This window comes from Rutidosis leptorrhynchoides, chromosome 4 (assembly GCF_046630445.1).
Source record: "Rutidosis leptorrhynchoides isolate AG116_Rl617_1_P2 chromosome 4, CSIRO_AGI_Rlap_v1, whole genome shotgun sequence".
Classification (NCBI taxonomy): domain Eukaryota; kingdom Viridiplantae; phylum Streptophyta; class Magnoliopsida; order Asterales; family Asteraceae; genus Rutidosis; species Rutidosis leptorrhynchoides.
In genome coordinates, this window is record NC_092336.1 from 259,520,289 (window position 1) to 259,547,349 (window position 27,061).

Sequence of the window (27,061 nt, forward strand, 5' to 3'; positions counted from 1 at the left end):
GTTTAACGCCGGCGGGGAGTGGGTGGCACCACCGTCCCCACCGTTAAAATGCTTTAACGCCGAAAAAAATTCCCGACTCTTGGTGCTCTTATTATCACCATATATAATATAAAAAGTTTTGACATGATAAATAAGGTATTTAATAACACATGTTATTTTTTAAATTCATCTTCATCTTCTCTTCTTTTATCTTCCCAAACAATATCTCACAAACCCTAACCAAAATGGAAATCAAGAACTCAATTTAAAACACTAATTAAATAACTTCAAGACACTACCAGCACTTCGGATTATAAGTGACTACTTATTCTTTTTACAGGGTACTGAACAAGAACGTTAACCTTCGATATTGAGAGCTCGTGACAACATGAATGAATTTTATAACTGTTTATATACTATGAAATCTTGTGGTTCACTTACTTTTTCTAAAGTAAACGTATGAACTCACCAACCTCGTGTTGACATTTTAATATGTGTTTCTCAAGTTCGTAGACTTAATCTATTCACATTCTGGTTAAGGTCAAGAGTGTCGCATCTTGGAAGTCACTAAACATAAACACACGATGTTTTGATTGAATGACTTTTACAACATCGTCAGAGTTGTATTAATGTCTTTTGAATATTTGAATGTCTTGGTAACCATTGTACTTTTTTAATGAAACTTTCCTAACGTTTCATTTAGAGGCCGTTAACTATGTTTAGGATCCACGAAATTACTTCTCGTCTCGAAGGTCGAGACGGGGGCGTGACATTGTGATTGTTATACATTCGTTCATGCATTAATCGAACGCCTAATGTGCAATATATGAAGAAAATCAAAGAACTTAGGCTTCACATTCGTTATTAGCGAGTGCGAACGCCCTTAATTTTCGGTGGAAACAAGTATTAGGTACGCAACACGATTGATCAACATTATTAGAACATGGTTTATGGTTTGCTGGTGTTCGCATTCACCCATGGAGTGTGCGAGTAGGCATGTCTGGGACCCACATATTTTTTTATGAACAGCAAGAAGAAATTTTATTAAAACGTAAGGCACTCTAGAAAGAAGCTAGAGAAGCCGAAACGGGACCCACAAAATTACTTCTCGTCTCGAGGTCGGGACGGGGGCGTGACATTGTGTTTGCTATACATTCATTCATGCATTAATCGAACGCCTAATGTGCAATATATGAACCAAACCAAAGAAGTTAGGCTCAACATTCGTTATTAGTGAGTGCGAACGCCCTTAATTTTCGGCGAAAATAAGTATTAGGTACGCAACACGCTTGATCAACATTATTCAGAACATGATTTATGGTTTGCTGGTGTTCACATTCACCCATGGCGTGTGCGAGTGGGCAAACCCAACATTGTGTCCATTAAAAACTCGATCATGTATAAAAGCAAAAATTGCGAAAACATGTCCTAAAAAAAAGTTGAACGACTTAGATAAAGTGTTTTTTATCACAAGATAGCCTAGTGGTTGGGGCTCTGAGTTCCTTACAAGAGGTCTCATGCTAGAGAGTAATTCTGACGTGCTACATACATCATATATCGAGTATGAGGTCGAGTTACTCGTTTTTCGAGATAGCCCGAAAGTGAAACCTTCTACCATTTACTCCGTACCTTTTACCTTCCATAAAATATTTTTTTTACTAATAAAAAAAATATTTTATGGGCTTTTAGATGCCCTTTAGAAAACTTGAAGGGCCAGAAACAAATATTATAAAACTAAAGGGCTCAAAACTTATAAATAATACAAATTCACATCCTCATATCCCAGTCTCTCTGCATCTCTATCTCTATCTCAATCTCAATCAGTCTCCGTTTCTAGGGTTTCGTTATGCAACCAGCGACACCGGCGGTTATGGATCCACGGTACCAACAACAATGGATGATGATGAATCAACAACAACCACAGCCACCACAACAACAGTTCCAACAACCGCAACAAATGTATACCTACAATCAACAACCACCAGCGGCTGCCGCGGTACCGGCCGTCGTTCCACCATACGCGGTACCACCTTCCGCTGCTGTTGCGCACCATCAACCAGCTTCAGCGGATGAGATCCGTACACTGTGGATCGGTGATTTACAGTATTGGATGGATGAACAGTATCTCGTTAGCTGTTTTGCACAATCTGGCGAGGTATACTCTATTTACTTTTTTAATTAATTATTTAATTATGAATGTATATGCGTATTAGCGTATATGTCTTAATGTTTTATATTGGATGTGTATTAACCTTTACACATTAAATATATTACAAGATTGATACTTTATGATTAAGAAAATAAGGATTCTGTGAATATATATATTTGGCTATGATTATGTACAAATGTGTAATTATTTAGAAAACAGTTTGGGTGTGTTTGTTTACCAATTGAATGGTTTAGCGCTTAATGTGAATCATTTAGCATTTAGCGCGTGTGGCGTGTGTTATACGATGCTGAATGGTTCATTCAGTGCTGAACTGAACCATTCAGAGTTTGAAACTTACTTAACTATTAAGCACATAAATTTTTATGTAATATTCTCCTTAAATTTTTTCCAGAATACTTATCAAACATGTATATTTTTTTATTCATGTAAAATGTTAATATGGTAATTTTTTATCATTCATATTGTTCATTTAAATGATTTCAAATAGCTTATTTTCATTCAGAACCAAGTTTATTAAGAAGCTTTGAACCGTTCAGATTATAAATCATTCGGCACTTAACCGTTCTGTTTTATCAAATGCACCCCAAGTTGTTTTATGTTTGTAATATGGCTGGGTTGTTGTTCTGTAGTCAACCAAGCAACTCGATAACACTTGCAGTATGTGTTTCTACTTATGTTTTATCCGTGTCAGTTAGAAATGCGGATAATGAATTGCTTGTTGATATATTTGAGTGTTTTTGCAATGTAGCGATTTGAAATAATGTTATGACTGCTTTCAGGTGATATCTGCAAAAGTTATCCGAAACAAGCAAACCGGGCAATCTGAAAGTTATGGTTTTATAGAGTTTGCTACCCGTGATGCTGCAGAAAGGCATTTGCAGACATATAATGGTACTCTTATGCCAAACGTTGAACAAAACTTTAGGCTGAACTGGGCTTCTTTTGGTGCTGGTGAAAAACGTGCTGATGGTCCCGATTATACCATTTTTGTTGGGGATTTAGCTGCTGATGTTACAGATTATACATTACAGGAGACATTTAGAGCTCATTACCCTTCTGTAAAGAGTGCAAAAGTTGTAACTGATCGAATGACTGGACGCACAAAAGGTTATGGATTTGTCAAGTTTGGAGACGAGACTGAACAACTACGTGCTATGACTGAAATGAATGGAAGATTATGCTCAACTAGACCCATGCGTATTGGGCCCGCTGCTAACAAAAACAATGTTGTTGGACAACAGTACCCGAAAGGTATCTGATTTTTAAATTCTGAGATATCACATGTATGATCTTATCAACCTTGTGATTTTGTTGTGGAGTTTATGTATGTGTTTGTTAACTTTTATTTGCTAGTAACATTTCTTCTAGTTGTGTTAATTAAGCTTCTTAAGTTCAATTTATTAGTGTTGCGTTTAATTTCCGTAGATATTCAAGAGCTTGCTGAGTTATTTCCTTCGCGTGCTTTGAGAAATTTTGGGCATTAAATTCTGATCATGTGTTAAACTTGTAAAACTTATTAGAACTCGTGTTGTCTCAAAGCAGGGCATGAAGGGGCTCTATCATGTAATGGCCTGGCACTGATTTCAGCAGAAATAGTTACCCCTTTATTGGGTGGCCTTGCTTAGGTCAGTATTAAATTTAAAGCCATTAAATTACCCTTTCCGTTTATTTCAGTTTCTCGAGGCGACAGTTTTACATTACTTTTCTTTCAAGTCCTTATTTACTGTTCTTTCCATTCTGTCAAGTTATACTTTTTTTTTTTATCATTCAAGTGCTCTTTTGTCACTATTTTCTTTCAAGTAACACCGATAATCGCCTGGTTACTTCTCTTTGTATATTTATAGTTTTTACTTTGATTTTTTCCCATTCAAGCTTTTATGTACATTGTTTTTGTCACTCTTCTAGCATTATCTTACCATTTTTACTATTTCTTAATGCTTACAGTTATAATTTTTATCTTGGTCGTGTCCTAAAGCCATGATCATTATTTATTTTCTCTTGTGGGATATAGCTGACGTTATAGACGGATATAAAAGATGGCGTGACTTTTGGATTTTGGGTTAATGGTTCGAAATAACAAATTTATTGGCACCAAAGACACTTGTTAAGTCTTTAAACTCTAGGAGTGTTGAATACTGTCATACAAATATATTTTTATTTTAAGGTTAAAATGTGCAAGTACATGACTAACAGTTATGCAGATAGAATCTCACTGTGATAAAGTTGAGGTCTTGCACCTCTAGGGAAATGTTATAACTCTTTTAGAACGGAAAACACACCCCACCCAATTACAAATAGTTTAAGGATCTTTTGAGTTCGATTAGTAGACTTTATTAAGGTTTCTGTCATAATTGTTATTTTTCTTTCTATGAATTTGAAGATAGAAAAGCTGGCATATTATTTAGGTTTAGGTGGTCGTGTTAGCAACATGAAAATGAACTACCTAAAAAAAATGTCTGGCATTTGAATATTTGTAACAAATGACTGTTCTTGCTATTCATTCTTTAGTTTTATATCGTACTATGTTACATGGTTAAGTAGTTATTATCTTTGCTATTCATTCTTTAGTTTTATATGGTATTATCTTACACGGTTGAGTAGTTATTATCTTTGTTGTGGCCTTTTTAATTATTATCGTAGTTCTGCAGCCTATGTTTTGTTCTATTTACAGAAGAGAACAGATGGTCAATCTTTTGTCCATATGTTTATAGTGATTAAGTTGATTACATATAAAAATAAAAAAGTTATGTCCAAGAAAGTCGAATATTATTCATTAAATGCTTCTTCAGTGCATGCGACAAATAATTACTGTGTATTCTTAGATTTAACTGACGTTAAATTTTAACTTTTGTTAATGTGGGTGGTATTTTGTATGCATATCTTGAAGGTAATGAAGTCCTGTTTAACTTCCTTTTTCTGACTTAAGTCATCTGATGGTATCTTGACTTCAACTGTCAGGTTTTAGGCTAAAAATTGAACTGAAATCGCTTGCATATGTTTGTAACTTTGTTTGAGTTTTCTTTACTTGCAGCATCATACCAGAGTGCTCAGGGAACACAAAATGAGGATGATCCAAATAATACTACTGTTAGTAATTTGATTTATCATGAGACCACATATTACTTTTTAAAACCAAGTTTTTAAAGGGTTCAAAAATCTTGAATGCAGGTGTTTGTTGGCGGTTTGGATCCCAACGTTTCAGATGATCATCTTAAGCAAGTATTCAGCCAGTACGGACAATTAGTCCATGTGAAGATTCCTGTGGGCAAGCGGTGTGGTTTTGTTCAGTTTGCTGACAGGTATGTCTATTTTTTTATTTGTAAACAATAAACATAAGTATTTAAGTATTGAAGTAATAAAAAGACAAAAATGTTTATTTTGGTTAAATTATTAATAAAAAGTTGCACTGGTCATGATGCATTACGAGTCAACCACTCAACCATACTAGTTTTACCCCAATATAATGATTTATTTGTATTACACGACTCAGAATTGTGCAATTTCTTACGAGTTAAATATAAAATATATATTTAAACGCTTGGTTCATATTATGATGAATGTGCAGAAGCTGTGCTGAAGAAGCACTGAGAATGTTACAAGGAACTACTTTAGGTGGACAGACTGTACGCCTTTCATGGGGTCGTAGTCCTTCAAATAAACAGGTTTGTTTAGGCATTTTCAATACTAAGTGGCTATTAATAAAATTATATCTGGATTTGAATGAACTGGTTTCCTCTTATTCATTGTGTATAATACTGAATATTAGCCTATCAGTTAAGTTTTTAACAATATTATGTGCTAGGTTTTTTTGTAAACAGTTAATAATGTTAAAAGTACTTCTTGCATGATTATAAAAGTAGACGCCTTCATAATAGGGGTCCCCAAAACATATAGTATTTTAGTACGGGGTCCCTTAAATATATAATATTTTACTTCGGGGAGTCCCTAAGCATAAATTATTTGAGTCTCGCTGAACTGCCCTGAATTGTTTTCTTATTTGGTTTATTATATATTACTCTATATATTATATTATATTATATTATATTATGTATATTTATTTTAAAACCCAAATTGACCCATTTATCCGTGACCTATATTTTCTCAATTGTAGTCTTGTTTTTTTTAAAAGGGTTCAGTTGGTTTATACTTCCATGTACACTTTTGGGAACTTTTGATGTAATGTTTCATTTCGTATACAATTTTTTTTTTTTTTAAATTAACCTATTTGGCACTGTCGAGAACATGCAAACTCAAATTAACCTGTCTATTATTTAACTGCCTGTTAATCTAAGAAGCAACATAGAATGATGTATTAAATTTGTGTGTTCAGCCCCAGGTTGATCAAAGTCAATACAATGGTGGTGGTGGATACTATGGGGGGTATGGACAGGGATACGAGACTTATGGGTACGCTCCAGTTGCTGCACAAGACCCTGCTATGTACTATGGAGCCTATCCTGGATATGGTGGTTACCCTCCTCAAGTTCAACAGCAACCACAGGCACAACCACAGCAGCATCAGGTAACATTAAACAATTTGACCATTTCCTATTTCAACATAGTGTTGTAAACGGTGGCCTTCTTGTCTGACTATTCGATTTGGTGACTAACCCATTCCGTTTCGCCCAAAAACGTCTAATTAGTTGGTCAGCGCTAAAAAAAGTCAGGTCAAAGTCGGTCTGAGTTGTGTTTGAGTCCGTCAAAGTCAAAGGTTGGTCAAAATTAATTTTTTATTTTATAATCAGATTTTATGCCCTCTACATATGTTTGGAATATATACTTCTTTGATATATTTATATGTATGTAATATATATGTTAAATGTTAAATTTATATTGCTAGAAGTCAACGTTAGTCAATGTCCTCCCGACCGGACCCGACCCTGACTTGACTTGCTAGTCATTTCAAAGTCCAAAGTCTTGACTGACGTGTCTCCCTCTCACGACTTTTCCAACCTCGTTTCAACATGTTCACAAAGATTGTGTTTCCAAGAACATTCTTTAGTTACTTCCTCAATCCAAAATTAATTAAGAATTTTTAAATTTTAGAGTTATGCTATAAGATTTTTAAACACATTCATGTTGTTTATGTGATATGGCAAATTAGAGTTCTCTAATTGGGTGGTCAAGGGGTCAAAATGGGTAATTGTATTACTGATATTATAAATTTTAATGTTTTCATATAAAATGATACCAAAGATTTTAAGCACTTTAATACACCTTTTAACTTGTGGCTTCGTTTTACTTTTACTTGTAACTAATTTGCAAAGCTTTCCCTATACGAACCATTAGGTGTAATTCTTGACCCAGACAACGCATGATCAATGTAACTGGGTGGATCTTACCAGCTACATTCACATGTAAATGTAAAAAGTGGTAGCCAACATGCCATTTGATTAGTTTGGATTCCATATTCTAGTAAGATATACCTGATACAAGAATTATATTTTTAAAATTAACTGATTCAGATTGTAAGATACCATTATTTAATTTAAGTTTTGATTGTGTAGTGAACGTGAATGCGCACCATGAATTGTTGGGAATGCTTGAATTGAGAAACAAGAGGTGTATGAGGTGTAAGCAAATGGAGTGCTGAAGTAGTTATTTGCTACTACATCATAGTTGTTATCAACTCCTATTAGTAGTTGTTTTTATTGTGATTTTGCGGTTATCATAGTTGTTATCAACTCCTGTTTCACTTTAAACTATTGTTTGGTAACTATTGAGATATTGAGAATCAGTTTTCTTTCGTTCATGTTTATTTGATTTGAGAGTGTGAGGTGGCAAAACCCACTCAAGTTTGAATTGGCTATTAGAATCCCCAATGCAGATCCCTGAAAATGTCACATGGATAGTGAACATTTGATGTCCATTTAACTATTCAAGTTGGACGAATGGTGTTTGATACGTATTAATGAACATAGAGCTCAATAAATGAATTAATACTTCAAGATTTAGCATAGTACTAGTACACAATGCCCGTGCGTTGCACGTACATGGTTTGGTTTTGTGTACGTCTGGTGTGTTTTGTGGTGGTGGTAACGACAATTTAGTTCATTAAAAAAGGGTTGTACTGGAAAAATGGGTCCTTATATTGTACTGTTTGTAGTGGATGCAGTAACACTAAATATCAATATTTACTCACATGTAGGTGCATACTAAATTGCGTAATATAGTACTGCTATGAATACCAAAACGACTGAAAGGAAACCACTCATAATTATTAATGTTACAACTATAGTAAACATGAATTGTTACAATGTAATGGATAAAATTGGAGACGAATATGGTTAACACATCAATTATATTAAATAATACTTGTTGCTGGAAACATGTCTTTGCGAAAGCTGTGTTCTGGTCCTTGTGCGATGACGCTGAAAGTGTGACCTGAAGCATCTGTAAATAGTTAGTAACAGGCCTGAACGCTGTGTGATGTCGGGTTGAAAATAGCAATATTAGGCCTTTTGATGATGCCCAAGAGTTCAAATATACATCAATCACAATACTAACGATCCCACTTAAATTTGTGTGGGAATGTTACAAAGTTAAATGGCCAAAACGGGTGGCAAACAGTAATCCCGCAATGAAGTATCCCATATTATCAGTTGTGTCTCAGCTCAACTAACCCGCTAACGAATGGAGAATGTTGACTTGAGTTTCATAGGCTGTGTTTTCAATCCCTAAGACAAACAGGTGACCCTAATTACCGTCTCGATACCATGTTTTTAATTGTAAACATCGTCTGAATATGAACCCAGCAGATGACATAAAAGTTGTAGAAATGTTTGAGTTTACCTTCAATTGCTCATCCAAGAATGTCATTTCTAGAGTACCTCGGCATGTCGCAGGGTGTTTGACAAGTCTGCCTAAAACATGAATGGGAAATCGTAATTAGATTTGTGAACTACACATAATTCAGGCAGTCTACACTTTATATTGAATATACAATGTAATAAACATATGCGTTAGAGATGATTGGTTGAGAGTTACCATTACAATATTTGGTTGAGGTTGAAGAACGATGCCCAAGTGTTCAAATATACATCAATCACAATACTAACGATCCCGCTTAAATTTGTGTGGGAACGTTACAAAGTTAAATGGCCTAAACGGGTGGGAAACAGTAATCCCGCAATAAAGTATCCCACATTATCAGTTGTGTCTCAGCTGAACTAACCCGCTAACGAATGGAGAATGTTGACTTGAGTTTGATAGGCTGTGTTTTCAATCCCTAAGACAAACAGGTGACCCTAATTACCGTCTCGATACCCTGTTTTTAATTGTAAACATCGTCTGAATATGAACCCAGCAGAAGACATAAAAGTTGTAGAAATGTTTGAGTTTACCTTTAATTGCTCATCCAAGAATGTCATTTCTAGAGTACCTCGGCATGTCGCAGGGTGTTTGACAGGTCTTCCTAAAACTTGAATGGGAAATCGTAATTAGATTTGAGAACTACACATAATTCAGGCAGTCTACACTTTATATTGAATATACAATACAATGTAATAAACATATGCGTTAGAGATGATTGGTTGAGAGTTACCATTACAATGTTTGGTTGAGGTTGAAGAACGATGCCCAAGTGTTCAAATATACATTAATCACAATACTAACGATCCCGCTTAAATTTGTGTGGGAACGTTACAAAGTTAAATGGCCAAAATGGGTGGTAAACTGTAATCCCGCAATAAAGTATCCCATATTATCAGTTGTGTCTCAGCTGAACTAACCCGCTAACGAATGGAGATTGTTGACTTGAGTTTCATAGGCTGTCTTTTCAATCACTAAGACAAATAGGTTACCCTAATTACCGTGTCGATACCCTGTTTTTAATTGTAAACATCGTCTGAATATGAATCTAGCAGAAGACATAAAAGTTGTAGAAATGCTTGAGTTTACCTTCAATTGCTCATCCAAGAATGTCATTTCTAGAGTACCTCGGCATGTCGCAGGGTGTTTGACAGGTCTGGCTAAAACATGAATGGGAAATCGTAATTAGATTTGTGAACTACACATAATTCAGGCAGTCTACACTTTATATTGAATATACAATACAATGTAATAAACATATGCGTTAAAGATGATTGGTTGAGAGTTACCATTACAATGTTTGGTTGAGGTTGAAGAACGTTTCTTTGTAAACAACGTTTCTTGTGTGGCCCTTCAATCGCTCATCGCTTTCATCGACCATGACTATTTTAAGACCATTGATGTGCAGCGGGGTAGTATATAAAATAGTTTATATTTTACTAGGAAAAACTATTAAATACGATACAATTTTACACAAGATATTTATTTATTTATAGAATGGATATACTTAAACCTTGCTACAACACTTATAGGCAGTGTACCTAATCGTACAGTAGTGTAGTTTTTAGTAAGTCCGGTTCGTTCCACAGGGAAATCTTTAAACAAAGCTCAACGCTATATTAGTTTACTTTTATAAAAATACAAACATATATATAAGTAATATTATTATTATAAAGGGGGGTTTTTACCGTTTAATGACCGGTTTGTCGATTTTAAAACTTTAGTCGCAGTTAAAACCTAATGTAAAATATAAAATAAATACAAGACTTAAATTAAAGCGTAAAGTAAATAATGATAATGAAATTGCGAATAATAAAAGTGCGATAAAATAAACTTGCGATAATTAAAAAATACGATAATTAAAAGTGCGATAAAATAAAATAAATAAAAGTGCGATAATTAGAAGTGCAATTAAATATAAAATAAAGGAAATTAAATATGAAATAAAAGAATTATGCTTATTTAAACTTCCGTAATCATGATGTTTGACGTGTTGATTTTAGTTTTATGCCCATGGGTTAATTGTCCTTTGTCCTGGATTATTCAATATGTCCGTCTGGTTTTTGTCCATAACAGTCCATCAGTCATAAATATAAAGTGCGAGTGTCCTCATCAAATTATTATTATACCCGAAGTTAAATATTCCAACTAATTGGGGATTCGAATTGTAACAAGGTTTTAATACTTTGTTAAATGAATACACCAGGTTATCGACTGCGTGTAAACCAAGGTTTTACCACTTTGTTAACAATTACACCAATTACCCTTGAATGTAATTTCACCCCTGTTTTGATTATTCTAGTGGCTATTAATCCATTCCCGTGTCCGGTTAAATGAACGATTATTCGTACATATAAATACCCCGCCCATCGTGTCCGATCGAGTGTATATGGTAATTTATAGGGACGCCCAATTGTAAATCTTTATATTAACATTAACAAACTTTCATTTAGTTAAACAAATATAAAGCCCATTAATAGCCCATAGTCTAATTTCCACAAGTGTCGTTCTTTTGTCCAAACCCCAATTATGGTACAAAGCCCAATTACCCAATTTTAGTAATTAGCCCAACATCATGATTACTTCGTTTTAAACAAGCATAATAATAACTTAGCTACGAGACATTAATATAAAAAGGTTGAACATAACTTACAATGATTAAAAATAGCGTAGCGTTACACAGACAGAATTTCGACTTACACCCTTACAACATTCGCTAACATACCCTTATTATTAGAATTAAAATATAAATTATATATATATATATAAGTTTTACGTATGAATGAGGAAGAAAAGATAATGATTTTTGATCAGAATTCGGTTGGCTTTATAGCCAGAGTTGATTTTTGGGGCTCCGCGACTCGCGGCAAAAATCCCCTTCAAACTCCGCGAGTCGCGGAGGTTAATTTTACAGCTCAGTCCTTGGAGTTTTCTCTGCCGACGGTTTTTAATATATATATATAATATATATATAATTAATATAATTAATTATATATTATATTATATTTATATACATAGTTAACTTGTAATTTTTAGTCCGTTGCGTCGAGCGTTAAGAGTTGACTCTGGTCCCGGTTCCGAATTTTCGAACGTCCTCGCGTACAATTTAATATCTTGTACTTTGCGTTTTGAATCTTGTACTCTTGTGATTTCGAGACGTTTCTTATCAATAATTGGAACCTTTTTGATTGTCTTTTGTACTTTTGAGCTTTTTGGTCGTTTGCGTCTTCAATTCGTCGAATCTGTCTTTTGTCTTCACCTTTTATTATACAAACGAATATCACTTGTAAATAGAACAATTGCAACTAAAAGCTTGTCTTTCTTGAGGAATAATGCTATGAAATATATGTTCGTTTTTAGCATTATCAAATATTCCCACACTTGAGCGTTGCTTGTCCTCAAGCAATATCGTCTTGAAATACTAGAATCACTTCTTTATTCTTCACACTTTGTACATCAGTGATTTCTATACGGCGGTATAAACAATGGTAGTAACGATATGGTTTACAGTCCCACATGACTATAAAAATTTAGATCCATTAAGGAAATTGGATCTTTATGAAAACATTTGATCTTTTGAAATCTAGTTTTTACCCTAGATAAGTTTTCCGGAATAACCCTTTACCGGTGTTTGCAAAATATTTTTGTGGGTTTGGTGGGTTTTAGATTTGAAAATTTTAGCTCAAAACTTGCTGTTTTGTGTCACCCACTTGCTAACCTTGTATTTGGAAAGCAACACGTCCAGTTTACTTGTTCCGTATATTACCTTTCGGCAAACTACCGTCCGGTTGTAAAGGAAAGCGTTGAACAAGCAACTGTTAAGGCAATGTCCCGTGACATGCTTTTGATTATGGTCTATAACGTGTCGGACGCAATTACTATCCTTGGTAGGAGCAATAGTAAAGCTCACCCTTATAATTTTTCGGTATGGCACAAGGTCCTGTCTTTGACCATGCTATGCAACCACCGTTCTTACGGTTGACACCCGATTTAGTTCAGGTGACCTAATGAATTCCAGGTGAATTCCTAGGATTTTACGTTCAATGGTAATGAACGCATTGAAAATAGGGTTTTCAGAAAACAAATTGGTTTGTAATTTCGATCAAAATATTTTCTCGTTTAAGCTCGAGTTTAGATATCATCGAATTCCATGAGTTTGTAATTCTCAATCTTTAATGTCAATCTCTAGGATTGAGTAATATCAGTCTTAAAAGCTGATTTTTAATCTTTAAGGAGATTATCCTTTCTGGGGATCTGATTCATTAGTCTTTTCCAGCTAATTTGCATGGTGCCCCCCCATTGTACGAGATAAATCCTTCTCATGGTTAGGATAAATCTGACCACTTGGCGACCCTGTTTAATGCTGAGGTCCGTGGATTTCCTGCTGATTTTAGTGATGACTTTTCTAGATTTTTCGTCAACCTACAGCTGGTCTGGACGACAACTTCATGACCTAAATCAAGAAGCGCGTTTCTTTTTCGGAAGACTTTACTTCCTTTTAATGATGGAATTGATTCATCGTGTAGATCCATCTTTTCTTTTCTTTCATCGGGTAAAACAGTTTAGTTTAGTCCAAAGCAAAAGTATTTTCAGTTATTTGTTACAGATATATGTGACATATGTTTAAAATAACTTGGTAAATTTTCCCACACTTGGCTTTTATTTTCCTTTTTATCGTCCTCTATTCCATTTTAAATGAATTTTAACATTTTAGTTTGTTTCTCAATTTATGTCCTTTCCGAGGTAACAATAATTTCGGTGTTAAAACCTAGTTTTATCGTTCATAAATATGTATAAACATGATTTTGAATTCATTTAATTGAAAATTTTGAAAATTTTTACTAGAATTGGGTAGTCAGTATATAAGACTAGGGCTGTTCTTTTCTATCAGAGAGCACTAGATTCTAATACAACTACTGCTTTACTAGTATTTTTAATGGTAACCAAGTGTTTAATATAAAAATTTTTTAAAATCCGAAAGAATTTAACCCCTTCCCACACTTAAGATCTTGCAATGCCCTCATTTGCAAGAAATTAGTAACAATTTAAATTATTGAGGGTGATTAGTGTGAAAATGATTAAATTTTTACCAAAGTTTCCAAATATATTGGCGTTTGTTTGCTGAATGATAAATGGTGCACATCATTTGTTCATTCCGTCTTGTTGTTATTTCACATATATTTTGCATCTTGTCGTCAAAATTAGTTGCTTTTGCTGAACTTAATGCCAGTCTTTGAAAATGCGTTGTTTTACCCTGTTGTGTACATAAGATAAACTGCAAACATATATACATATTTTTGAAGTTTGGTATATTACCCCACATTCAAAAATTATTAAAATCTAAGAATAAAAGTTAGATAATTATAAAAATGATTACAATATTAACAAAAATATTAAATGTATCAATAATTACAAATTACAAAAAAAAAAAAAAAAAATAAGTATACTAAGGATGATATTGGTACCAATAGGGGTTCCAGGCATAACCATAAGTGCTATAGAATGCTTCGGCAGGATCATACGTAGGATATGGTGGCTGCATCTCTATCGACCAAGGAGGGAAGATGGGTTTCGGTGTAGGAATATAGTTTCTACCTATATGTTGGCAATGAGCTATGATCTGGTTCTGATGAACTTGCCAATCTTCAAATGCTCTCTGTCTAGCATTTTCGTATTCCTGAGAAGCTATAAACCTATGCATTTCTTGCATCTCATTCCCCCTCCTACATTACCTTGCTCCTGGTTTCTCTCCACCTGTGGATGTCTACCATGGTATCGTACTGCGGCGTTATTTCGCCTCTTCAAAACTTTCGCACCATGGTATACATTTAAACCTATAGTATCGCGGGGTTCCGGCTCTTCTAGTAATAATCCCCCCCGACTTATATCCACACCGAGATATTCACCAATCAAAGTAATAAAAATACCACCTCCTATTATGCTATGTGGACGCATCCCCCGAACCATAGCTGATAAATAATAACCCACACAATATGGTATACTTACAGCGCTTTGCGGGTCTCGAATACAAATATGGTAAAACAAATCCTGTTCATTTACTTTTTCTTTGTTCTTACCCCTTTGTGTAATCGAATTAGCTAAAAACCTATGTATCACTCTTAATTCGGCTCTATCTATATCCAAATAAGAGTAATTTCCCCCTTTGAAACGGTGATGGCTTGTCATTTGACTCCACACACCGTGTGTATCAAAATTTTCATCTATCTTTCTACCGTTTAGTATCAATCCTCTACAATCGGCAGACGCTAACTCCTCAGGCGTATATATACGTAAAGCCTGAGCCATGTCCAGTAAAGACATGTGGCGCATTGAACCGCCTAACAAAAATCTAATAAAAGAATGATCGGTTAAACTAGCTACCCGATCATTCAACTCTATACTACATAACAACTCTTCACACCATACTTTATATACAGGTCTGCGTATGGTGAATAAACATATCCAGTCATTAAAAGAAGAATTACCATACCTCTGTACAAGTAATTCCCTAATTGGCCCGGCCAATTCTACAGCTTCTAAGGGTCCCCATTCTATGACCCTCGGTACCTCAACAACCTTAGAGTGAAGAGTATGCAAACCCCGTTGATATTTTGGATAATCTATCCAAAGTCTGTCAAATCTCAGGTTCGGGTGCAACTCTTCCAAATGCATATCGGAAAAGGTCATGACTGGATGAGGTACATCCTGCTTGTAGTAGTTATCCACCTCCTGTTGTTCCAAATTCTCAGCAGGAGCATTGCGGGCTTGGGATGAAGATTCACCCCTTTCATTCTGCAAAACACATCAAACACAAATTTTGTGCATCCAAATATGCATTAGTGTCAGCAAAATCATCAATCAAAATAATTACAATGACATTATCAATTTATATCAAACTTAAGCTCATTTTCACATTTTTATCAAATCTACACTTTTTCAAATAATCATATACGAAAATGTTCGCCAAGTTCATAAGCATTCAACTCAAATAACATGTCAAAATAATCATTACTAGCAATTAAACAGGTCTCAAATGGCATTATCTTTCAAAAATCAAGTTCATGAATTTTAGACTTTGAAAAAGTCCACTTTAATTCTCAAAATCATGTTTAGGCTCAAAGTTTGGATCATTTAACTACCTAGACATGTTACACTACTCAATTTAGCAACAATTCATGACAAAAATCGGCCATAACCTGTTTATATCAAAAAGCCCCAAATTTGCTCAAGAACACAAACCCTAGATTATTCAAAATTTGAAGTTTAAGGCTTCTAATCATGTTAAACAGCATCAATCTAGGTTATACAAGCATAATACATAAACAATTTAAGTCTAATTACACTAAAAAGCATCAAAATCAAATTGGGGAAAAAATAGCTCAAGAACACCTAATTTCGAATTAATGGTGTTTAGGTGTAGAAATTTACCGTTTTTCTTGAGTAATTCTTAGATAGCATCCTTCTCAACATGATTTTAGCAAAAAATTTGGTGATTAACGGTTAAAAATTGGGATTTTTGGGGGTGTTTTTCGGGTTTTTTCGGAAGTATTTCGCAGCAGTTTTTTAGTTGTGGAGGTGTGTTTCATAAACTGATCGTTCAGCTCTTTTATTTTTTTTTTCTGATTTTCGGTCCCTCCGCGAGTCGCGGAGGTTTTGCACTTCAAACTCCGCGAGTCGCGGAGTTTGCTCTTTTTTTTTTTTTTTTTTTTTTTATAATCTTTAACTTATAAAACAATTAAGTACTTAATTTTAAAATTTTGTTTCCCTTGTTATTTAGGACGAGGTCGTTTCGGATCGATGTCCTAGTCCGTCCTTCGACAAAATTTTAAAATTTTGTCTTTTTGTAGCGATTGTTTTAAAAGCTAAGATTTTTGGGTTTTTTCAATGTTTTTGGCATACTCTAATTCAATAAGATTAAAAATAATGATAATAAAAGTTCTCGTCCCTCCCTTGGGTAAAGCAATTTCGGTTCAAAGACCTAGTCTTCAACTTACGACGAATTTTAAAAATCATATTCTTAACTTAATGAGATAAAGTAAATTTTTGTTTTTAAATTCACACAACTTAAATATAAAATTCAAAATTAATATTAAAAATTCACACCAAACTTAAAATTTGAAATGCATAAAATTAAAAATTCATATTTTAAAAATTAAAAATTCACACCAACTTAATAAATTCATATCAAACTTATATTAATTTTTCAAATATTTATAATTTTAAATATATTGTTTTTACAAAGTTTACAATATTAATTTAAGATTTAAATATTAATTTTTTAAAAATATGGTAAAAATAAAATTAAAAATCTTTTTGTCTTTTTATCCCACTTTAATCAATCAAATATTATCAAAAATATGCGCCCCTCTTTTCGGTAAAGTAATTTCGGTTCCAAGACCTAATTTAACTCATGACGAATTTTTGAAATATTTTGGGTTGATTGTTTAAAGATATTTATACCTTAAGAATAAACGTTAAATTTCGCAGTGATGTAATAAATTTTTGAATGATATCAATAATTTCGGTCGCCAAACCTAATTTTATTTAATACCAATTTAATACTTTTTAGCGAACAAATTAGCGTTTATTATCAAAAGGTTAAAAATAAAAATAAAAATAAAAACTGTACAGACATACCTGTGAAATAGATTTCTTAGTTATATGATCTATTCCATTCATAAGATAGTCGGTTTAATTGGTTTTCCATGGCTCCAAAGGCGTAACCTCGAGCATTCAGTGTCTTTTCTTCTAAACATATGAACGGTCCGTCTCTGCATAAAGTAACAAATTCGGTATTTGAATAGGTTTGATTATTTGAACATTTACCTCCATGTGACCATTTTCCGCATTTGTGACATCGTTCTAGGTGTCGTGCTCTTCTTTTCGCTGCGGATTTTGATTTTCCTTTACCAAATTGTAACTTATTATCTTCGCATCTGGATTCTTTTCTAACTCCGTCCATTCTTTCTCTGATTACTGATACTATTTCACTTGGTAGTATGTCATTATTACGTTTAGTGATCAAAGCGTGTAGCATTAGACCATGGTTTAGTTCACAGGCAGTCTTCATTTCGTAAAAACCTAAAAAAAATAAAAATTCAGAATGGGGGGAGAAGACTAGTTCTTTAGGGTCTGCTAGGGAAAGACCATACGTGTTCCATTTTCGAGAACTACACGAAAACAGACAATCTAACTCTAACAGAAATACATATTATCCTTTAAAGACTTGATTCTCCCCACACTTAGTTAGCTGTGGTGTCGAAATTGTGATTAACTTCGTTGTCGACTTCCATCGGACCATGTATGTAATGTTTAACTCTGTGACCATTAACTTTAAATTCAATCCCATTTGAATTTATTAATTCTATCGTTCCGTATGGGAAAACTCTTTTGACTATGAATGGTCCAGACCATCTTGATTTCAATTTTCCAGGAAATAGCTTGAATCGTGAATTGAAAAGAAGAACTCTGTCTCCTTCTTTAAATTCTTTTGAACTTCTGATTCTTTTATCATGCCATTTCTTCGTTCTTTCTTTATAGATTAACGAATTTTCGTATGCTTCATGTCTTAATTCTTCTAATTCGTTTAGTTGACTTAATCGTAGACGTCCGGCTTCATGTAAATCAAGATTACATGTCTTCAAAGCCCAAAATGCTTTGTGTTCAATTTCTACTGGAAGATGACATGCTTTTCCATAAACAAGTCTAAAAGGTGTGGTTCCAATTGGAGTTTTGTAGGCTGTTCTAAAAGCCCAGAGTGCATCCTCCAATTTAATGGACCATTCCTTCGGATTTGATCCTACGGTTTTCTCTAGAATACGTTTTAAAGCTCGGTTGGTATTTTCAACTTGTCCACTTGTTTGTGGATGATATGCGGTGGAGATTTTATGAGTTACTCCATATCTTTTAAGAACTTTCTCAAGTTGATTATTACAGAAATGAGTACCCCGATCACTTATTAAATCTTTCGGTGTTCCAAACCTTGCAAAAAGACGTTTTAAAAAGTTGACTACAACTCGTGCATCGTTAGTTGGGAGAGCTTGTGCTTCCGCCCATTTAGATACATAATCAATGGCTACTAGTATATATAGATTATTATGAGATTTTGGAAATGGACCCATAAAGTCAATACCCCAAATGTCAAATACTTCACATACTTGGATGACATTTTGTGGCATTTCATCACGTTGACTTATTTTTCCGGCCCTTTGACATGCATCACAGGATTTGCAAAGAAGGTGTGCGTCTTTGTAAATTGTAGGCCAATAGAATCCAGCTTCATAAACTTTTCTTGCTGTTAGTTGAGGCCCATAATGCCCTCCTGTTGGTCCTGTGTGACAATGGTTTAAAATTTTACTAGCTTCATCTCCAAATACACATCGGCGTATTATTCCATCGGGACAACTTTTAAACAGATGTGGATCTTCCCAGAAATAGTGTTTTATATCACTGAAGAATTTCTTTCGTCTTTGGTACGATAATCCTTTTTCAAGGAATCCACAAACTAAGTAGTTTGCATAGTCTGCAAACCATGGGATTTCTTTATAATCTATCTTCAATAGATATTCATCAGGAAAGTTGTCTTGTATGGCCGATTCATTTAGAACTTCTAATTCGGGATTTTCAAGACGAGAAAGATGATCAGCGGCGAGATTTTATGCTCCTCTTTTATCTCGGATTTCAATATCAAACTCTTGTAAGAGTAAGATCCAACGGATTAATCTTGGTTTAGCATCTTGTTTTGAAAATAGGTATCTAAGAGCAGAATGGTCGGTATAGACCACCGTTTTTGCTAGAACGAGATATGATCGAAATTTGTCAAAAGCAAAGACAATAGCAAGGAGTTCTTTTTCAGTAGTTGTATAGTTCGTTTGTGCTCCTTGTAACGTCTTACTAGCATAATATATAGGTTGAAATCGTTTTTCAATCCTTTGTCCTAAAACGGCTCCCATTGCAAAATCGCTTGCATCGCACATTAGTTCAAATGGTAGATTCCAATTTGGTGTTATCATGATCGGTGCATTAGTGAGTTTTTCTTTAAGAATATTAAAAGATTTGATACACTCATCTGAAAAGATGAATGGCGCATCCTTTTCTAGGAGTTTATTCATAGGAGTGGCAATTTTAGAAAAATCTTTTATGAAACGTCGGTAAAAACCGGCATGCCCTAGAAAACTCCTAACTCCTCTAACATTTGTGGGATGTGGAAGTTTAGCAATTACATCTACTTTAGCTCTATCCACTTCAATCCCTTCTTTTGAAATTTTATGTCCAAGAACGATGCCTTCTTTAACCATGAAATGGCATTTCTCCCAATTAAGTACTAGATTTGATTTTTCGCATCTAATTAGCATTCGTTCCAGATTAACTAGACATGATTTAAATGTATCACCGAAGACTGAAAAGTCATCCATGAATACTTCCATGCATTCTTCTATCATGTCGTGAAAAATCGCCATCATACACCTTTGAAAGGTTGCAGGGGCGTTGCAAAGTCCAAATGGCATGCGTTTGTAAGCAAAAGTACCATAAGGGCACGTGAATGTGGTTTTCTCTTGATCTTCGGGTGCTATTGGAATTTGAAAATATCCGGAAAATCCATCTAGAAAACAATAGTAACTATTTCCGGCTAATCTTTCCAACATTTGATCTATGAAGGGTAAGGGAAAGTGATCTTTTCTGGTGGCGTCATTTAATTTTCTATAATCAATACATACACGCCATCCTGTTACAGTCCTAGTAGGAATAAGCTCATTTTTCTCATTTGTAATGACAGTCATGCCACCCTTCTTAGGTACGCATTGAACTGGGCTTACCCATGGACTATCAGAGATTGGATATATCAAACCTGCATCTAGCAGTTTAATAATCTCTTTCTTAACTACATCTTGCATATTAGGATTTAGTCTTCGTTGGCGTTGCACATACGTTTTATGACCTTCTTCCATAAGGATTTTATGTGTGCAATACGAAGGACTTATTCCTTTAATATCATGAATCTTCCATGCAATGGCTGGTTTATGAGCTTTCAACACAGAAATGAGTTGTGATTTCTCATTTTCAGTTAGAGAAGACGATATTATTACAGGTAATTCAGATTCACCATGTAAATAAGCGTATTCCAAATGGTTTGGAAGTGGCTTTAACTCTAATTTCGGAGGTTCTTCTATCGATGATTTATATCGATATCTGTCTTCTTCTTTTAGCATTTGAATTTCTTCTGTTGTTGGTTCATATCCATTAGCTATAAGTGTAGCTAACATTTCAGCTTCATCAATTGGTTCATTACCTTCTCCTAAAGAACATTCTCCTGTCCCTTGTAATTCTGTAAATTCATCTAATAATTCTGCATGTGCATCTATAGTTTGAATATAATAACATGTATCATCTGCAGATTGTGGTTGTTGCATTGCTCTATCAACTGAAAAGGTAACACTCTCATCCTCTATACTTAGGGTCAGTTTCTTACCGAACACGTCTATCATTGCTTTAGCCGTGTTTAAGAATGGTCTTCCTAATATGAGAGGAACTTGAGAATCTTCTTCCATGTCCAAAACAACAAAATCTATTGGAAATACTAAAGTACCAACTTTAACTAGCATGTTCTCCATTATCCCTCTAGGATATTTTACTGATCGGTCGGCTAGTTGTATACTTATTCTTGTTGGTTTCAATTCTCCAAGGTCTAGTTTAGCGTATAGTGAATACGGCATTAGATTTATACTAGCACCTAAGTCTGCCAATGCTTCTATTGAACTAAGACTACCCAGAAAACATGGAATTGTGAAACTTCCTGGATCAGATAATTTTTCTGGTATCTTATTCAACAGCACTGCTGAACAATTTGCATTCATAGTAACAGCCGAGAGTTCTTCCATTTTCTTTCTATTTGAGATTAGATCTTTCAAGAATTTAGCATATCTAGGCATTCCTGAAATCACATCAATGAAAGGAAGATTTACATTTATCTGTTTAAACATATCCAAGAATTTGGATTGCTCGGCTTCAAGTTTTTCTTTCTTCATTTTACTCGGGTAAGGAAGTGGTGGTTGGTATGGTTTAACATAAGGTTTATCCTTAACTGTGTTATCTTCATTAACCTTTTCAACTACCGGTTCTTTTTCCTTATCTTGATCAGGTTGTGGTTCTTGTGGAGTAGGAATAGTTTCATCAGAAGTTACAGGTATTTCAGGTGATTTAAGTGTTGTACCACTTCTTGTGGTAATGGCTTTAGCTGTTTCATTCCGGGGGTTAGCATTTGTATCACTAGGTAGACTTCCCGGTTTTCTTTCACCTATTAACCTTGCTAGGTTACTTACTTCTTGTTCCAGATTTTGAATAGAAGCTTGTTGATTTCTAAATGCTTGAGCATTTTGTTCATTGGTTTGTTTCTGAGATGTGAAAAACTGCGTTTGAGTTTCAACTAGCTTCGTCATCATATCTTCTAAATTCGGCTTTTTATCATCGGTTTGTTGTGGTGGTTTGTTTTGAAAATTCGGTCTTTGCTGATTATAAGTATTATTGGATACTTGTTGATTGCTAGGACCTTGTTGGTTGTTGTATGGAATATTTCAGTTATAATTCTGATTTTGATTGTAAATCGGTCTTGGCGGTTGATAATTATTCTGATAATTATTTCCAGGCCTTTGGTTTATGTATGAAATATTCTCTCTTTGTTCCATTGTTAATTCAATACTGAGACAATCTTTTGTCAAATGTGGTCCTCCACACTGCTCACAACTAATTCGTATTGAGTGAATATCTTTAGTCATCTTTTCCATTCGTCTTTCCACAGCATCTATCTTTGCGGAAATGGAATCTAAGTCATGGCTAGAATCGGCTCTAGCTGCTTTAGATGATCTAATGATATCTTTTTCTTGGTGCCACTCATGTGAGTGGGAAGCAGTATTATCAATAATTTTGTAAGCATCAGTTTCGGTTTTCTTCATAATAGAACCACCAGCTGCTATATCTATATCTTTTCTTGTAGTGATGTCGCATCCTTGGTAGAATATTTGTACTATTTGACAGGTGTCTAAACCATGTTGCGGACATCCTCTTAATAACTTTCCATATCTTGTCCACGCCTCATATAGAGTTTCATTTGGTTTTTGTGTGAACGTAACAATTTCTGCTTGAAGTCTTACGGCTTTAGATGCAGGAAAGAATTGTTTAAGAAATTTGTCAACTAAAACATCCCATGTATCAATCGCCCCTTCAGGTAACGATTCCAACCAATCTTTGGCTTCTCCCTTTAAAGTCCAGGGAAATAACATGAGATATATCTGTTCATCCTCCACTTCTCGGATTTTAAATAGTGTACAGATCCTATTAAAGGTACGTAGATGTTCATTTGGATCTTCCTTCGGCGCACCACTAAATTGGCATTGATTAGTCACCATGTGTAGAATTTGTCCTTTGATTTCATAATCTGGCGCATTAATGTCTGGATGAGTTATTGCGTGACCTTGGCCAGTGCGTTTAGCTCTCATTCGGTCTTCCATACTTAAAGGTTCCAGATTCTCCATAATTGAATTCGTTTAATCGGTATCACTGGATGATTCTGATTTAATAGTTCGTTCCTCAACAATCTCTGTTTGAATGATTGGTGGTTCCGGAGGAAAGTTTAGTGGTTCAGGATCTATGAACCGTTCCTGAATATTCTCTGGATTCTCAATTGTGAGGTTGGGTTCAAAAAATGGATTATCGGAAATTAGAACTGAAGTACTTGGTCGATTGGATGACGATTCTAAAGAAAAATCAACGGCGGTTATATTTGCTAAATGTCTTGATCTAGTTACAGGTGGTGAACGTACAAAAGGTGATGAACGTCTTGCTCGGTGCATTCACTGAATATCCTATTAGTTTTAAAAAGGAAAGAAAAATTATAATAAGTTATCCAATCAATAGACTTTTCTGATTTTGCCCACGTTTCGAATAGCCAAAAGATGCAGCAGAGGGGCAGGATTCGTTTGGTCTCAATATAATTGAGGACTGTTTGGCTCCAATAACCCGGTCCACGTACAAATCCAACTATTACTACGAACCAGAAAATTTTGATGTCTATCAATTTAACCACTTAAAATAAATTTTCGAAATTTTAAGAAATTTAGATAAGAAGTAGAAAAAAAATCTATGTCCTAAAAACTAGAATGGCGAGAAATAAGAGAGAAAAAGAGTTCGTCGCAAAAGGTCGAAAAAGAAAAAAATGGTTGAAAAATAAAAGGTGACGGAAAAATAAAAGAAACTTATAAAAACTTAAAAATACTTAACTAACCTAACCTTATTACTACAACTAACTTAAAATTATAATCGCAAATTGATATTACTAATTGGAATGATAATTGGTACATAGTAAAAGGTCTAAAAATATTAAAGCTTACAAGGAAAAACTAAATCCCAAATGGAAATAACTTAAAAAGAAACTAAAACTTAAAAAGGCGTCGCAAAATTCTAAAGCACCTAAATCTTAATCTAAAGAAAAAGCACTTAAGGAATTCTACGGCAAAGCCTAAAAATCTAGGAGTAAAAATGACTATGGCAAAAACTAAGTTTAAAATTAAATATGAGCTAAAAAAAAATACAAATATTACGCTACAACGATTAAAAAGGTACAAAATATAAAAATATACAAAAAGTTGTAAAAAGTACAATTTTTTTATAAAAATATTATTTTTATATTATTTATTTTATAAAACTATTAATTTTACAATTTAATTAAAACTAATTTAACTAAAAAATATATAAATAAAAAGTAAAAGTAAAAATAAAACTAATAATAATAATAATAATAATTAGGTTTAAATATTAATAATAATTAATTAAAAACCGTAATTAATGCTGAATTAGGGCTTCCTGTGCGCGTGTCAGAAAGGCTCCGCGAGTTGCGGTATTTAGTGCTTCAAACCCCGCGAGTCGCGGGGTTCAGAAATTCAGTTGACAGGTTGTAATTTTTACGCGTTTTTCTAATTTTTTTTTTTTTATTTTCTGTTTTCTGTTTTTATATAAATAAAAGATATTAAAATTAAACTTATATTTTTATAAACTAAAATAAAAATAAAGAAACTTATAAAACTTAAATATTTAACAAAATCTTAAAAATACATATATTTTTGTTTTTCTTTTTATATTTTCGAATAATTAAAACGTATTTTTACAAAAGCGAATTTTAATAAAAGTAAACAAAATTTTTTTTTTTTTTTATATTAGCGTTGCGCTTCCGGCTTTTAAGATATTCCCCGGCAGCGGCGCCAAAAATACTTGATGTGCAGCGGGGTAGTATATAAAATAGTTTATATTTTACTAGGAAAAACTATTAAATACGATACAATTTTACACAAGATATTTATTTATTTATAGAATGGATATACTTAAACCTTGCTACAACACTTATAGGCAGTGTACCTAATCGTACAGTAGTGTAGTTTTTAGTAAGTCCGGTTCGTTCCACAGGGAAATCTTTAAACAAAGCTCAACGCTATATTAGTTTACTTTTATAAAAATACAAACATATATATAAGTAATATTATTATTATAAAGGGGGGTTTTTACCGTTTAATGACCGGTTTGTCGATTTTAAAACTTTAGTCGCAGTTAAAACCTAATGTAAAATATAAAATAAATACAAGACTTAAATTAAAGCGTAAAGTAAATAATGATAATGAAATTGCGAATAATAAAAGTGCGATAAAATAAACTTGCGATAATTAAAAAATACGATAATTAAAAGTGCGATAAAATAAAATAAATAAAAGTGCGATAATTAGAAGTACAATTAAATATAAAATAAAGGAAATTAAATATGAAATAAAAGAATTATGCTTATTTAAACTTCCGTAATCATGATGTTTGACGTGTTGATTTTAGTTTTATGCCCATGGGTTAATTGTCCTTTGTCCTGGATTATTCAATATGTCCGTCTGGTTTTTGTCCATAACAGTCCATCAGTCATAAATATAAAGTGCGAGTGTCCTCATCAAATTATTATTATACCCGAAGTTAAATATTCCAACTAATTGGGGATTCGAATTGTAACAAGGTTTTAATACTTTGTTTAATGAATACACCAGGTTATCGACTGCGTGTAAACCAAGGTTTTACCACTTTGTTAACAATTACACCAATTACCCTTGAATGTAATTTCACCCCTGTTTTGATTATTCTAGTGGCTATTAATCCATTCCCGTGTCCGGTTAAATGAACGATTATTCGTACATATAAATACCCCGCCCATCGTGTCCGATCGAGTGTATATGGTAATTTATAGGGACGCCCAATTGTAAATCTTTATATTAACATTAACAAACTTTCATTTAGTTAAACAAATATAAAGCCCATTAATAGCCCATAGTCTAATTTCCACAAGTGTCGTTCTTTTGTCCAAACCCCAATTATGGTACAAAGCCCAATTACCCAATTTTAGTAATTAGCCCAACATCATGATTACTTCGTTTTAAACAAGCATAATAATAACTTAGCTACGAGACATTAATATAAAAAGGTTGAACATAACTTACAATGATTAAAAATAGCGTAGCGTTACACGGACAGAATTTCGACTTACACCCTTACAACATTCGCTAACATACCCTTATTATTAGAATTAAAATTAAAATTAAAATATAAATTATATATATATATATAAGTTTTACGTATGAATGAGGAAGAAAAGATGATGATTTTTGATCAGAATTCGGTTGGCTTTATAGCCAGAGTTGATTTTTGGGGCTCCGCGACTCGCGGCAAAAATCCCCTTCAAACTCCGCGAGTCGCGGAGGTTAATTTTACAGCTCAGTCCTTGGAGTTTTCTCTGCCGAAGGTTTTTAATATATATATATAATATATATATAATTAATATAATTAATTATATATTATATTATATTTATATACATAGTTAACTTGTAATTTTTAGTCCGTTGCGTCGAGCGTTAAGAGTTGACTCTGGTCCCGGTTCCGGATTTTCGAACGTCCTCGCGTACAATTTAATATCTTGTACTTTGCGTTTTGAATCTTGTACTCTTGTGATTTCGAGACGTTTCTTATCAATAATTGGAACCTTTTTGATTGTCTTTTGTACTTTTGAGCTTTTTGGTCGTTTGCGTC

The 27,061-nt window shown here is 33.8% G+C and overlaps 1 protein-coding gene across 1 annotated transcript; it reads left to right on the plus strand.

The window, feature by feature from the left end:
• The first annotated feature begins 1,776 nt into the window (after nt 1-1,776).
• On the plus strand, nt 1,777-7,901 carry LOC139843502 (polyadenylate-binding protein RBP45-like). The gene is made up of 7 exons (XM_071833601.1): nt 1,777-2,134; nt 2,929-3,400; nt 5,181-5,236; nt 5,318-5,448; nt 5,715-5,811; nt 6,480-6,671; nt 7,657-7,901. Exons 1-7 carry the CDS (start codon nt 1,826-1,828, stop codon nt 7,657-7,659), a joined length of 1,260 nt encoding a protein of 419 aa, XP_071689702.1. The 5' UTR covers nt 1,777-1,825; the 3' UTR covers nt 7,660-7,901.
• The last annotated feature ends 19,160 nt before the right edge of the window (nt 7,902-27,061 follow it).

Coding starts and splice junctions, on each gene's coding strand:
- LOC139843502 (XM_071833601.1), top strand. CDS start 1,826: ATGCAACCAGCGACACCGGCGGTTATGGATCCACGGTACCAACAACAA. Junction 5,237..5,317: donor ATGATCCAAATAATACTACT/GTTAGTAATTTG, acceptor TCTTGAATGCAG/GTGTTTGTTGGCGGTTTGGA. Junction 5,812..6,479: donor GTAGTCCTTCAAATAAACAG/GTTTGTTTAGGC, acceptor TTGTGTGTTCAG/CCCCAGGTTGATCAAAGTCA.